The 15,037-nt window shown below is 30.4% G+C and overlaps 7 protein-coding genes across 8 annotated transcripts; 5 read left to right on the top strand and 2 right to left on the bottom strand.

Annotated features, from left to right (window-relative positions):
• Positions 1–3,175: 3,175 nt before the first annotated feature.
• OCT59_012171 (uncharacterized protein) lies at positions 3,176–4,732 on the top strand (the record flags this gene model as incomplete). The annotated part of the gene is made up of 6 exons (XM_066134295.1): positions 3,176–3,206; positions 3,282–3,479; positions 3,571–3,765; positions 3,831–4,009; positions 4,121–4,350; positions 4,426–4,732. 6 exons carry the CDS (start codon positions 3,176–3,178, stop codon positions 4,730–4,732), a joined length of 1,140 nt encoding a protein of 379 aa, XP_065989574.1.
• A 793-nt stretch (positions 4,733–5,525) lies between these two features.
• Positions 5,526–5,998, bottom strand: OCT59_012170 (uncharacterized protein; the record flags this gene model as incomplete). The annotated part of the gene is made up of 2 exons (XM_066134294.1): positions 5,526–5,528; positions 5,606–5,998. The coding sequence occupies 2 exons, from the start codon at positions 5,996–5,998 to the stop codon at positions 5,526–5,528; spliced, it is 396 nt and encodes a 131-aa protein (XP_065989573.1).
• A 2,289-nt stretch (positions 5,999–8,287) lies between these two features.
• OCT59_012169 (uncharacterized protein) lies at positions 8,288–10,123 on the top strand (the record flags this gene model as incomplete). Of its 2 annotated transcripts, XM_066134293.1 has the most annotated exons (5): positions 8,288–8,453; positions 8,519–8,737; positions 8,822–9,059; positions 9,131–9,241; positions 9,313–10,123. In XM_066134293.1, the coding sequence occupies 5 exons, from the start codon at positions 8,288–8,290 to the stop codon at positions 10,121–10,123; spliced, it is 1,545 nt and encodes a 514-aa protein (XP_065989572.1). The 2 variants fall into 2 exon arrangements, with proteins under 2 accessions (XP_065989572.1, XP_065989571.1); XM_066134292.1 differs by lacking the exons at positions 8,288–8,453; positions 8,519–8,737; positions 8,822–9,059; positions 9,131–9,241 and having other exon boundaries at positions 9,320–10,123.
• Positions 10,124–10,771: 648 nt separating this feature from the next.
• Positions 10,772–11,258, bottom strand: OCT59_012168 (uncharacterized protein; the record flags this gene model as incomplete). The annotated part of the gene is made up of 2 exons (XM_066134291.1): positions 10,772–10,965; positions 11,249–11,258. 2 exons carry the CDS (start codon positions 11,256–11,258, stop codon positions 10,772–10,774), a joined length of 204 nt encoding a protein of 67 aa, XP_065989570.1.
• A 1,246-nt stretch (positions 11,259–12,504) lies between these two features.
• On the top strand, positions 12,505–13,149 carry OCT59_012167 (uncharacterized protein; the record flags this gene model as incomplete). Its single annotated transcript, XM_066134290.1, has 1 exon — positions 12,505–13,149. One exon carries the CDS (start codon positions 12,505–12,507, stop codon positions 13,147–13,149), a length of 645 nt encoding a protein of 214 aa, XP_065989569.1.
• Positions 13,150–13,301: 152 nt separating this feature from the next.
• OCT59_012166 (uncharacterized protein) lies at positions 13,302–14,026 on the top strand (the record flags this gene model as incomplete). The annotated part of the gene is made up of 2 exons (XM_066134289.1): positions 13,302–13,543; positions 13,615–14,026. The coding sequence occupies 2 exons, from the start codon at positions 13,302–13,304 to the stop codon at positions 14,024–14,026; spliced, it is 654 nt and encodes a 217-aa protein (XP_065989568.1).
• Positions 14,027–14,155: 129 nt separating this feature from the next.
• Positions 14,156–14,449, top strand: OCT59_012165 (uncharacterized protein; the record flags this gene model as incomplete). The annotated part of the gene is made up of 1 exon (XM_066134288.1): positions 14,156–14,449. One exon carries the CDS (start codon positions 14,156–14,158, stop codon positions 14,447–14,449), a length of 294 nt encoding a protein of 97 aa, XP_065989567.1.
• Between the last annotated feature and the right edge of the window lie 588 nt (positions 14,450–15,037).

Here is a 15,037-nt window from a genome sequence, read left to right as displayed (position 1 = left end):
ATTGGACCATAAATGGGATAAAATTAAAATACATATGGCCAAATTTTATACCGAATGGACTCATTTCATAATTGGCCTATATTTGGTACAAGAACTTTTTACTGGGATAGTAATATTTTGCGGTATTGTAATGAGATATAACTTCATATAATGGCAATATCAATTCTAACAAATAATTTTAAAGTGTTAAATATTTCAAATTATCACAAAATATTAAAGAATCAAATGATCATACTTTTTTCACCATCCGAGCCCAGTCTCCCATGGTCTTCGCTCGGTTGTTACGAGACGGACGTTGCCGTTTCTTTTTAATGTTGGTTTGGCGAAGATTGTTCAATCGGGTTTGTTCTTTTATTAGATCGTCTAGTGAGATCAATATCGTATTATCTATATATGAAAGAAATTATATGAATATTATCATACGTTATTTAATGAATTAATATATGAGGTATTTTTTTTTTTATACCTGTTTCTTCTCTACTAGGTTTGGGAAAGGACATTTTCTTTCTAACTTTTTTTTATTAGAAATCTAAAAACTCTGATCTGAGATGTGGTATTTTTATATGTAACTGATAAGATATGGACAGTCAAACTTTAAAAAAATATCAATTGAATTCTTTGGGAAAAAAGTACAAAGTAATTTTTTTTATAATATTACGATTGTGATATCATGACTGCACTACATAAAAGGAAATTTGGGTCAACAACTTGTAAAAGTTTTTTTTTTTAAAATTTCATTACATAATTCCGAGATAGAGAATTAATGTAACAAATTCTGTCAATGCGCTGCAGATAAAAATCAATGTAATCATTAACAATTTTTCCGATCAATTATTGATCTAAATTTCTATTTATTTATTGCGACCACGATATTCATTCCAAATTTTTCAGATCATTACCCTAGATTCCACCAATGTGCTGCAGATAAAGATCTTTTGCAGATAAAGAATCAACAGAACTGTTGACAAAAATTTTTTTTCCGATCAGTTTTTTGATTTAAATTTTTGTTCATGTCCTGCGATCACCTTACATGTAACCGCAATTTTTCCATTGCCCAAAATTCATCAATTTACTGTATACATTGCACTAATATTGCACTGTTAAATATTTAATATAATATTTTTTCTATTAAGATTAAAAGAATAGTTAATAATTTATTATCAATCCTAATTATTAAAATAAATATATAATATATTAAACATATAAAAAATGTACTCTATTTAAGTATTAGGACAGCATAATATAGTACGTACAGTATAATTCTTCAACTCTGATTATGTAACCATTAACAAATTTTTTCTCCTGATCAATTATCCCGAAAATCCGTTTATGTCCTGCGATCACGATATTCATGTCAAATTTTTCAGATTACCCCTGAATTCTATCAATGCGCTGCAGATAAAAAATCAATGTAATCATTAACAATTTTTTCTGATCAATTATTGATCTAAATTTCTATTTATTTATTGCGACTACGATATTCATTCCAAATTTTTCAGATCATTACCCTAGATTCCACCAATGTGCTGCAGATAAAGATCTTTTGCAGATAAAGAATCAACAGAACTGTTGACAAAAATTTTTTTCCGATCAGTTTTTTGATCTAAATTTTTGTTCATGTCCTGCGATCACCTTACATGTAACCGCAATTTCCCATTGCCCAAAATTCATCAATTTACTGTATACATTGCACTAATATTGCACTGTTAAATATTTAATATAATATTTTTTCTATTAAGATTAAAAGAATAGTTAATAATTTATTATCAATCCTAATTATTAAAATAAATATATAATATATTAAACATATAAAAAATGTACTCTATTTAAGTATTAGGACAGCATAATATAGTACGTACAGTATAATTCTTTAACCCTGATTATGTAACCATTAACAAATTTTACAATTATCCCGAAAATCCGTTTATGTCCTGCGATCACGATATTCATGTCAAATTTTTCAGATTACCCCTGAATTCTATCAATGCGCTGCAGATAAAAAATCAATGTAACCATTGATAATTTTTTCTGATCAATTATTGACCTAAATTTCTATTTATTTATTGCGACTACGATATTCATTCCAAATTTTTCAGATCATTACCCTAGATTCCACCAATGTGCTGCAGATAAAGATCTTTTGTAGATAAAGAATCAACAGAACTGTTGACAAATATTTTTCCGATCAATTTTTTGATCTAAATTTCTGTTTATGTCCTGCGATCACGATATTTCTGTCAAATTTTTCAGATTACCCCTGAATTCTATCAATGCGCTGCAGATAAAAAATCAATGTGTAACCATTAATAATTTTATTATCCCCAAATCTGAATCTAAATTTCCTTTTATGTCCTGCGATCACCTTACATGTAACCGCAATTTTTCCATTGCCCAAAATTTTATCAATGTACTGTAAACATTGCATTAATATTGCACTGTTAAATATTTAATATAATATTTTTTCTATTAAGATTAAAAGAATAGTTAATAATTTATTATCAATCCTAATTATTAAAATAAATATATAATATATTAAACATATGAAAAAAAGTACTCTATTTAAGTATTAGGGTAGCATAATATAGTAGTACGTACAGTATAATTCTTCAACCCTGATTATGTAACCATTAACAAATTTTTTCTCCTGAACAAATTATCCCGAAAATCCGTTTATGTCCTGCGATCACGATATTCATATATAGCTTCTTTACTTGTAACCGTTAATATTGCTCGAAATTACCATTAATGTTCTGCGGACAAAGAGCTAATATACCCATTAAGGATTTTCCCGATCAATTATTCCAATAATTTGAAAATTTTGTTGGCCAAATTTCCGTTTATGTCCTACAGTTACGATACTCATATATAATTTCTTTACATGTAACCGTTAAGACATCAAATTTTCCCAAAATTTTCGTCATAAAGAATCGATGTAACCATTAACAAATTCTTCCGATCAACTATCCAAGATTTAATGTAACCATGAACGTTTTTTTCGAGAATGCTAACCCAATTTCCTTTTATGTGCTGCGGTCACGATGTAATTTTTTCTTAATATTAGGAGAAATCTCTATAAATAAATAAAGATGATGCTGTATTCGTTTCGTCAGGAATCACCTATTTCTTTACGTTGCTACTAGCACAATACCAATAAGTACCACCTTGTTTGTTTATCATGACTAAACGCAGAGGAGTAACAGGAAAAGGTAATAAAATTATATTTTTGATTTGAAATTTTATATAGTAATTGCGCCTAATACTATTATAATGATACCTAAAAGACAAGGCAACAAAAGCTGCAAAAACTACCAAAACTATTCGTACATATGTTGCCAACTCTTCACGTGATTATAATAAGGAAAGAGATGAAAGGAGAGAGGAAGGAAGTGAACATGAACAAGATAATTTACATGGACAAGATGTAGATATTGGAGAAGGTAATAATAGACAAGATGATGATATTGAAAGAATTATTATGGGTAAATACCTTATAATAATTGTTTTATTATTCAATTGAAATGATATTTCTGCGAATTTATTTAAAAATAAATTTACTTCGTTATAATGAAGATATGCTTCCAGAGCAAGAAGAAAGAAATATTGAAAAAGAAAGAAGAGAAAATGAGAAGAAAGAGATGGAAAGGAGAGATAAAGAGAGAAGAGAAAAAGAAAGAAGAGAAAAAGAGAGAAGAGAGAAAGAGAGAAGAGAGAGGGATAGGAGAGAGCAAGATAAAGAACAAGAAGAAAATGAAAATGATGAAAGCGGTAAAACATAAAATCTGAACATAATTAATGAATATAATTTTATTCTCATTTAATATTACTTCTAGAGAGTGAAGAAGAAATTCTGGTTCAGTTTGGCGCAATGACCAATCAATTGCAAATTTGCAATTGGTTGGTCTTACATTCAAGTGTACTACATCTGGCAAACAAAATGCTTGATGTCTCGACGAAGCAGCCATCAACAAATTTGCCACTAACCACCTCGACTTCGTCATCATCTGACAACGTAAAGTCCATTTCTTATTTTGGTTGTTACATTCTTACCAATTAAGAACAATCGTTATTACACAGCAGAATTACTGATGTATTATGTATTATTGATATTATTACTATTTAGGATAATTATCGTCTTATTGACGAAGAAATGAAATGCCTTTTTTTGCGAACTAGAAATCCGCCCGATCATGCGTTTGATAAAATAACACAAAAAATTTTTGGGCATGATGCTTATCAAAGCGTGGCGAAGTCAATTAACGAACGATATCGTAAATCATTTTCCGACTATCGATATCAATTGAAAAATGTACTTTCAACATTAGTAAAAGAATTTCGACAAATTGTAGAAAGGTGATCGATACGTTCATATCGTTATGTTGTTTTTACTACAATGATTTAATGATTTAAACTTTTTTTCTATTAAAGTGAATATACGGAAAGTTCAGATCCTACCGACGAGGAAGTAAACAACTTCATATCACGTGAGGTGGTTTTAAAGAGAATCTTAAGCCGATATGTTTCAGCCATCGATTTTACAAAATTATCGGAAACTTCACTAGATAAATTAATAGAATTCTCCAGAAAATGCTTCAAAATAGTCTGGGTTGAAACTGAAAGCGCAAATATCAAAGAAAAGGTTAAGGAGTTAGATGTTATTACAGAAGATCTAGAAATTCCTTCCCGTAGCGGAAGAAACATTGCTAGCTCTTTAAAACTCCATCTTTTTTCATAAATACAGTACATATCACATAAAAGACCGTGATAACATTGATATGTTTTTTATTCCTTTATTATAATAAAGATTACAATATATCATATTGTTTTAAAAGTTTATAGAATGTGACTTCACAAGTTAATAAGTTAATGTCGTAATAACTTCACTAACACAATTTGACGCTAAAATATAACTATTAATCTGTTATTTATGTCATTCTCTAAAAATTTTTTTTTATCGTAACCTTGACCTTATAATCATCAATTATCATAACTGTAATCGTTTTCTCATTTAATTTTTGATAAAAAAAAAAATTAACAATCTCTTAACGCAGTAACAATTAACATGTATATATACATACATAACAGGTCTTACAGTGATCGTACAAACCTTATTAGGGAATAGCACAATCAATAATCCAGTAATTTAGTAATAAAGAGTAATCAATAAATATCCCTTAAACAGATAATCGCATGTGGTAGAGTAGTTTGAGATAGGAAATCCGCATCGCAGCGGGTCTCTGGTTCGATTACTATGTATACCTTATGGCGATTATTATCGTAGAGTTCTAGCGGGCGAAAATTTCCCCATATCCTCCTGATAGGCGAAAATTTCCCAGTTAAACCTTTACAAATATTTTTTTTATTATTTACTGGCAAATAAAACATATTTTACACGATATATTATTAATACGAATTTGATTATTTTATGTATTTATTTCAATATTACAAAAATTTCTTTTATTAAAAAAAAATGAGAATAGTTCAAAATGGTTTCAAAAAAAAAAAAATAATGAACTACTAGATTTCTTTTACTAAAAAATGAGAACAATTCATTAATTATAAAAATAAAAATCATTAAAAATTGCACAATACCTAAAAAATTACTAACTTGATTATGTTTAAAGTACTCATCCATGCTTTTAAAAGATGTCGGTGACAATTGTGATGATGATGATGATGATGGTGGCTGTGGTGGAGATGACAGAGACGATGTTGATTGTGCTAAATAACTCTTTAATTCAAGCTTATATATCTCTTCTTCCTGACTTGAGATTTGATTTGAAAAAATATCGATCCACTTCAATAGATTTGCGTTTTCACGCTCAGTTTTGTCTAGCTTGGAAATCACTTGTTCACCGGCTGTCTCAACAGCTTTTTGGAAATCCTGGAGCTGTATCTGGAGATCAGATATTTCAATTTCTTTTTGTTTAAATTTTTTATATTGTCGTTTTTTTTGTCTACGCCAGGCCGTTTTCCTAGAATGTAATGATGGTTTTCCCATTATTAATGAAAAGAAAATTACCTTTTTTTTTTATCGAAAAAAGATGTTATTTATTATTGGGATTCAACAATTTTGGAAATTATCCAATTGTACTGTCGTCAAAATTAGTTTAGTACAACGTAAAGATCTCGTGTATAATTCCTGTTTCAGTAACTACAGTAGTTCAGGGGTTTTTTCCCGAAGGGAAAAAAACCATCCCATAAATTATACCCAGGAGCGTGTGACTTATGGCCACTGTATTATCACGTGTATGATTATTATTATTTAAAAACTACATAAAAATTTGATAAATCCATAGAAGCCGCAATATTATATCTCGAAGAGCTTGGAAAATCACAAGTAACTGTGAAAAGGCTTCCGTAAAATGAGAAAAATTTGTCGTGCGCATCTTATAAATTCTCAATACAATAAAACCCAAAGATGATGAGATTTTAAGTGCGCTCTCATTCTCCTCCGTTAGTATTTTCCTTAATTTGTCGATTCTTTAGATTTACATTCGGCTTAATCTTCTCTTTACTATTTTTATATTTAATGTACCTTTCTACTAATTTCTTCCAAAGGACGTTACGCAAATTATTATAAATTTGTAACACGTCAGCGTATCCTTAAAAAGAATTCATTGATCCACACAATTCAGGCAGCATTACCCAAGTTCAAATGGCACGTTTGCTTTTTGAGTCGTACAAATCACTACCGAAGTGGATTAGAAAGATAATTTTCGGCGAATTGAAGCCATTATTTAGGAACGATGTACTTGGAACGATTCGTCAAATCAAATTTTGAAAAATGATCAAATTTCCAGATATTTTAATGGTAACGATAATCCAGCTTCAACAAGCTTTTTTCAATATCATCCCTAATAAATAAAATGTTAGCGTTTTTATGATATTAGGTAGTACTATAATAAAAAAATTATCTTTTATCACATTTTATTTACATTGGAGTGAAGAAGCGCAATTATGCAAGACGGGTCACAATTTTTTTTTATGATAATAAGGGAGCTTACACATATTATGTAATTATTATAGGGGGGAGGGGGTAGTTAAAATTTTACGTTACACTTATTTAAATCATATGATTTATAAATATTATAATTTGATTGGTTATGAAATCTAACAGGGGGGGGGGTAAGGTTTATAATAAAATGAATATTACGTGATATGTGTAACTCCCCTAATAATATAATAAACTTATAATACACTATAATATAAAATAAAAAAAAAATATGCTATAAATTGTTCAGTTAAACATCATGATAGTTTCTATTTTTTCGTATAAGTATTATACTTAAATTATTGATTTCCGATCATGTGTTCCAACATTCAGTTGCTAATATCAAAATAATATTTTGATGATCTTAAAAAATTTTGTTAAAAAGACGATATACTTATTTTGGTCATGTAGAAAATAATCAAAATTATATAACGATTGTTACCATCATAAAAAGTTATTGTGGCGAAGCAAAATTATAATTATACTGTTTATTTCCACCTCCTGAATTTTCTACTAACATAGTAATTTCATCTGAAGGATTCATGTGTTAAAATCCATTTCAGTTTGTTGATCCATTTTATCTTTCCCCTTTTCCCAAAATTTAATTTTTCGTTCTCACTACTAAGCATATTTAGTATTCATGTCATATTAAGGTAAGTTGCGCTCTCTGTGTTTATGAGAGAGTTTAACTTTAGATGCTTGAGAGGGTTCAAGGAACCCGTAGTGTTATTAGGAAACCGATATCAATACAATTTTTTTTTGCAAAAAAGTTTTTTTGCTAATAGGTGTATAACCACGATATGGAATTTTATTCGATCACAAAGAAAAAAAAGAAAAATTGAAAAAAGATTCTACTCGATCATGATTTAATTACAATATCCGTAATCATATGATGAGATTAATTTCGAAAAAAAGAAAAGTCTAATTATTGACTCAATCTAATCTATTTAATTTCGAAAAGAAAAAAAAAATTCTTATTTCCATTGTTCTTATTGTACCGTATGATTTTTTTAAGGAAAAAAAGTAATATAATCACGATATGAAAAAATTACTTGTTCATGATTTAATCACAATATCCATCATTATATTAAATAATTAATCAGATTTTTTTTCCCTTAAAAAAATCTGTATTACACGATGTAATAGATCAATGGCAAAAAATAATTTTTATTTTCGAAATTAACCATATTTTTACTCGATCATGATGTGGTAAGATTAAAATTATTTAAATAAAAAAAAAAAATTGAAAAAATTTTTGATCCACATTTTTTAACTCATAGAAACCATTATCAAAAAATGTCTTCTCAAGATCGTAATAAGCCTGTACAAGAAAAAGAAAGTCATAGACGGAGCTCTCTTATTAAGCATTGGGAACCTTCGCAATCGCCTTCGCAATCGCCTTCGCAATCGCAATCTCAACCTCAATGGTCACAACAATATTTACCTCCATATCCCTATCAACGTTTTTCGTCACGGCAACATTCTCCATACCCCTTGTATCCGCATCATTCCTCGGTACAACAACAGTCTCCATACCCCTCGTCACAACAACAGTCTCCATACCCTCGTCACAACAACAGTCTCCATACCCCTCGTCACAACAACAGTCTCCATACCCCTCGTCACAACAACAGTCTCCATACCCCTCGTCACAACAACAGTCTCCATACCCCTTTCCATATCCCTCGTATTCCTCACAATACTTGCAGCATCCTTCAACACAATTACTTTCTGATGAAGAAATTGGTCTGTATTATTTAATAATATTCGGTATTTGAAGAAATCTTCAATAACAGAACAATAACTTGTAACGTTATTTCTATCATATAGATAATTTACTCGCTACACTATTTCTACAAATCGAGGACATCATGTCCAGAGCCGTTAATCCTGTTTATGTCCAACAATCTATTGCAGAACGCTTTGCCATGACGCTCCCTGAACATTTACATGATCAAATCGAGCAGATGATCCACAGAGGCAAGCGTTATGCTAGCGAAGAACGAAGCCGCACTTCCTCATCTTCTACACCTGTTATGACCCCAACTCTCACACGGACGGATTCAATGTAACAAATATGACTTTTTCATATTTATAATCTTATAATCTTCATATTAACATAATGTTTTTTAAAATTAGGGATACCTTGGAAGAAATTCCTCTTATAACTCAAAGTAGTACTAGTACTTCTTCTCTTGGTATTGCTATACCTTCTGTTACATCTTCAACTCTCCCTCGGATGAATCCAATGTAACAAATATATTTTTTTCATATTTATCATCTTGTAATCTTCATATAACAATGTTTTCTTTAAAAATTAGGGATGACATGGAAGAAGAACTCTTAAGCTCAGGCTTACAGCTGCCAAAAATCTATCTCGAGAATCGAAGATATCCAACATCGATTCGCCCTCATGCAAATTCTCCTGAAAAGTTCACAGATCGTGATGCAAATATATCATATAACCAAAAGAGAATTTCTAATATTATATCGATGCAAAACTCTATCCCAAAGTGGTTAAGAATAATAGTGATTAACGAATTAAAATCATTATTCCTAAGAACAAGAAACTTAGATAAAAGCAACAATAATCAAATTATAGAAGATTTCTTAGCGTCATTGTTACCAACTTTTATGAACGATCATCCTGACATATTACATATTGTAGCAAAAAGTTTTTGTAAAACCTGGTTGTACTGGAGAAATACATTATGGGATAACATCAAGCTTAGATACGAAACTTATCAAAAACGTAAAGAAAAAGACAAAAGTCTTGATTTCAAACCGTACTTAAAAGGTCGTCATATTGAAGAAATATTCAACCTTTGGTTGAAATTTTCGGACAAGCCGATATCTCAAGAAAACGAAAATTCGCTTAAAAATTTAATTCTTTTTGGATTCCACTGTTTAGAAATTTATAACAGTGATGCACGTGAGCGTTTTTTTACTCACACCGGAAACCTTTATACGGTTAATAATATTTTTAACAATTTATCTGGATATAATATTGGTTCTTCGATTGATTTATCAAAGTATGAAATTGAAAATAATGATGATGATGATTCAAATTCCAGCTCTGAGGATGAACCAAAGCCGAAATCAAAGAAATCTACTAAAAAGCGAAAAAAATAATATATATTATGTAGATTTTTTTCAATTTAAATTTTTAGCGTAGAAAGTAAAGTGTCTGGTCGTGTGTTGAAGTTTGAGAGGTTCGTATGTAAATTTATAAAACACGTGTCTAGATGTGCTGTTAATCCCACGATATGTCTAAAAAATCCCTTTTATGAAGAAAGTGCTGAGCAAATTTTTCTTTTTTTTTTAAAAAAAAATTCTATGTAAAAAACCATCATTTTAAAAACCAGGTCAAATGATTATAATTATCATTGTTACTACAACAATAATTTTTTTCTTTGTATCTATATATATATATATATATATATATTTTCACTTTCACAATCTAAAAGAAGACGGGTAGATAGTATATTCTTTATCATTTTTATTTCTATTGTATAACATTATTGCCAAAATAAAACTTCAAATTTGCAACCAAAATTAACGAACATTCATTCACATTCTTTAACTGAATCGAACACGGCGATATCATTTAGATTTTTTTTGGTACAATTATGAAACATCACGGCGATATCATTTAGATAATTTTTTTACAATTACAAACTGATATCACGAAGATATCATGCAGTGTTTTTTTAAAATAAATCAAATCATTTTTATTAGTATATTGGATTTTATAATACAATAATAAAATATTAAATTGAGTTAATCGTGAAGGTTATTTTTAAAAACAGCAACAGCAACATCAACATCAACTTCACCAACAACATCTACAACAACATCATCAGCAATATCAACGGCAACAACAATCCATTTATAAACCTCAATCACAATATTATCCTGAATTTGGACGTAATTACAGACCATTTCGATTGCAATATCCTTATGAGGATGAACAACTACCTCGTTTACAATATTGCCCAGGTGTCCACATTTTGAAGAGGAGACAGACAACAATCTCAATCAACCAGACAAGCAGAAATCATTAATTTGGAAGAGGAGCAATGACGCAGCACATGAAAAATTTTTCTCGTTTAATGGAAGCCTCTACACAGTTAACTGTGATTTTCCAAGTACTTCTGGTTATAACGTCGCGACATCGATAAATTTATCAAAATACGACGTGATCTTTCAATATGCACTTCTGATGTTGATTCTGACATCACTGATCCATCAAATTACTGACTTCCATATTGAACAATTTTTTTTTATATTTTCTGCAATATGAATTTAACATTATCACCATATCAATTTGGCATTCAAGATGATATTCAGAGGGCATGTGATTGTGATTCCGTATCGTTTCCGGTGTTACCTGGATTTTTTCACTGATCGTAACACCAGAGATATAAGCTGTAGATGTATCCGACTCCATAGACCAGCTCAAGAATACCAAGTCATCGAAGGAAAGGGAAATGGATGTTTTCTTGGATAAGGCGCATAAGAAAAAGCATCAGTGATGAAATGAGAGAAGAGAAGCTTCAGCATGAATCATCTACTCAGATATTTCTAACTCGCAGAACCGTTGCCTCTTTCTTTTTAGGATGTTCCTTTTCCATACATGATTCCCATTCTTTGATTTCTACTTTGCTTCTTCCTCGGAGATCGGTTGAGACAGAACTGAAATAATCAATGTAGAGCGAGTTTGATAAAAATCAAATTGTAGAACAAGGGCTAATACGTGAATTGTCTTCATCCATACCGCCTGAAGATACCGAAACTATCTTGTTTCTAACTTTGGCTTAGTTCAAATCACTCGCTCTCTATTCGTGTTTATATTAAAGTAAGTTGCTCTCTGTTTATAGGAGAGGTTAATTATTAATTATACGACTTAAAATGTTTGAGAAGGTTCAAGGAAAAGATAACTCGTAGTGTTATGATATCAATGCAAACAACTTTTTTTGCAGAAAAAGTTTTTTTCGGTAATAGGTATAACCACGATATAGAATTTTTAAAAAAAGAAAAAAATTGAAAAAAAGATTAATTTTTACTCGATAATCACAATGTCCGTCATTATATTAATCAAATTTTTTTCCTTAGAAAATCTATTGAGATCAATGGTAAAAAAGAAACTTATTTTCGAAATTAATCGTAACAATGTGAGAAAAATATTAATTTTACTTGGCCATGATTTAATCACAATATCCATCATTATATTAATCATATTTTTTTTTCCTTAAAAAAATCTGTATCATATGATGTAATAAGATCAATGGCAAAAAGAATTTTTTTTCTTTTCGTAATTAACCATATTAATCATAGATATAATTACGATGCAAGAAAAAGATTAATTTTTTTCGATCATGATGTGGTAAGATCAACGCAAAAAAAAGGGGATAAAAAAAATTTTTTTTTTTATTCAATTAATTATTTCTTTTTTTTTTTTATATTTAGATATTTGTTTTTTTTTTGACTTGCATTTTTTAACTATCATTAAAATGTCTTCTCAAGATTTTGATAAAGAACAAGGAATTCGTAAAAAAGGCTCGCTTATTAAACATTGGCAGCCATCGCAACCGCAATATCAACAACCTCAGTCTCAACAACCGCAACAATCTCAACCCCAAACTCTATTTCAGTGGCCGCGACAACCTCAACAATTTCAACAATCTCAACCTCAACAATTTCAATGGCCGCAACCACCTCAATCTCAATCTCAATGGACCTCAACAACCTCAACAATCTCAACCTCAACAATCTCAACCTCAACAATTTCAATGTCCGCAACCACCTCAATCTCAATGGCCTCAACAACCTCAACAACCTCAACAATCTCAATCTCAACAATTTCAATGGCCGCAACCACCTCAATCTCAATGGCCTCAACAACCTCAACAATCTCAACCTCAACAATTTCAATGGCCGCAACCACCTCAATCTCAATGGCCTCAACAACCTCAACAATCTCAACCTCAACAATTTCAATGGCCGCAACCACCTCAATCTCAATGGCCTCAACAACCTCAACAACCCCAACAACCTCTATCTCAATGGGCTCGACAACCTTAACAACCTCTACCTCAATGGTCTCAACAACCTCAACAACCTCAACAAAATCAGCAACGTCAATGGCCACATCATGAATATCAATGGTCGCAATCACCTTCTCAACCTCAATTACCACCTCAACCAATCGATGAAGAAAAAATAGGTGACCTATGATTGAAATTCATTATTCTTTCTTTTTGTGATATGAATAGTTCACTTACCTTGATATTTAATAATTGTAGACAAAATGCTGAAAGAGGAGTTCTTGAGGATTGAGGAGATAATAAATATATCTTCAGATCCCTATAAAACTAAGAAGAAAATAGCGGATGAATTCAGCCTAATTTTACCCGAGTATGTCAATTTTATGACCGAGAAATACAGGAAAAGTCAAAGTCCCATATCAACAATAACATCACTGGAATCTTCCCCGGTGACTTCGCCACATTCTCCGCTACGTTCTCCGCCTTTGAAGAATCGCGCTCCAATGTAAATATATATATAGTAAATCTGTAAGATTTATAATTCACATGTTCTGAGCCCATTTATTTTTATTATAGGGATAATTTCGAACGACAACTCATAAATAACAATTTGGAGTTACCGTCTCAATATTTTACTAAAGAACGTCATTACCCCAGAAGTCCTTCCCCAAGACCTGACGCAAATGTTCCAGATAAATATACGGAACCTAAAACTAGTCGCGAATATAGTCAAAAACAGATGAGTGAAATATTAGAAAATAATTATAGTTCTCTCCCAAAATGGGTCTTAGATATCATTTACGTTGAATTAAGAGCATTATTCCTTCGTACTCGGCACCTTGACCATTCTACTAGAAATTTAATGATAGAAGATATAATTAGTAAATTATTTCCACATTTTGCTAAGAAGAAAGAAAACAAACAAAAAATTGGTTTTATGTGCAAACGTTTTCGAAAAGTTTTTGATGGATGGAGGAGCGAATTATAGTCGAATATAGTTTTCGCATATCAGAATAGTTGCACTAACGATAATATTTCCCAGTTAAAATTCAAAGTTTCAGTTTCAACTATATTTCGTCAGTGGTTGACATGTGTTTCAAATGAACTATCAGAAGAAATGGAAAAAGCGCTCCGAAATGTTATTATTTACGGGATTAGTTGTTTAAGTGAGGAGGTGGATGATGACAAGACAGCTCGTCGCAACTTTTTTATGGCAAATACAGATTTATACACAATAAATTTGGACTTTGCTTGTACTGATAAAATAGATGTTACAAGATCAATGGAGCTGTCTCATTATTACATAAGTGCTGCAAGGTCATTTCCCGAAGATGATGACGAAAAGGATGATGATGATGAAAGAGAGCAAAGAAAGCATAAAAAAAAAGGAACTAAGAAGATTGCAAATTAAGGAGGCTAGTGAGAAGCGTTATTATAAATTTTATATAATATATTTTTATTATATATCATTTTACATTTTTATCACGTCCTTTATTTTTATATTTCTCCAAATGGAGAGGACATTGTAGCTGGAGCTGGTGGTGACGATAATACTTTAAGGTTCTGGAAGATTTTTAATACTCTAAGAACAAAAGGGATAGAAAATAAATATTCGTGGAAACTTGTTGGTCTTATAATGTTATAGCATTTGGTTGTTGGCTTTGATTTTTTTTATTCGATCAATAGTTTATAGTAAATATTTAGCATAGAGGAGCTATAATTTAGTAATTATACTTAACATTTACATTATTAATACTTTTATTATTAACACTTTTAATCATAAATAAAGTTCATATCAATAATTTTGCTTAATATATAATTTATTCTTTGCTGGAATGTATTGAATTGTATCCGAATAGTAAACATATCATGCAAATAATCGTCTACCGATCGTGGATCAATTTACCGATAAATCGTCACGAATTATTATTAAAGTCGTTCCGATTTTTAACCATGTCGATAAAACTTAGTAAATGTATTGAATAGAATAATGTCTCTA

The sequence above is a fragment of the Rhizophagus irregularis genome, chromosome 2 (genome assembly GCF_026210795.1).
Source record: "Rhizophagus irregularis chromosome 2, complete sequence".
Lineage (NCBI taxonomy): Eukaryota > Fungi > Glomeromycota > Glomeromycetes > Glomerales > Glomeraceae > Rhizophagus > Rhizophagus irregularis.
The sequence above is the reverse complement of the archived record's forward strand: the minus strand, read 5'-3'. Positions and strand labels throughout refer to the sequence as shown.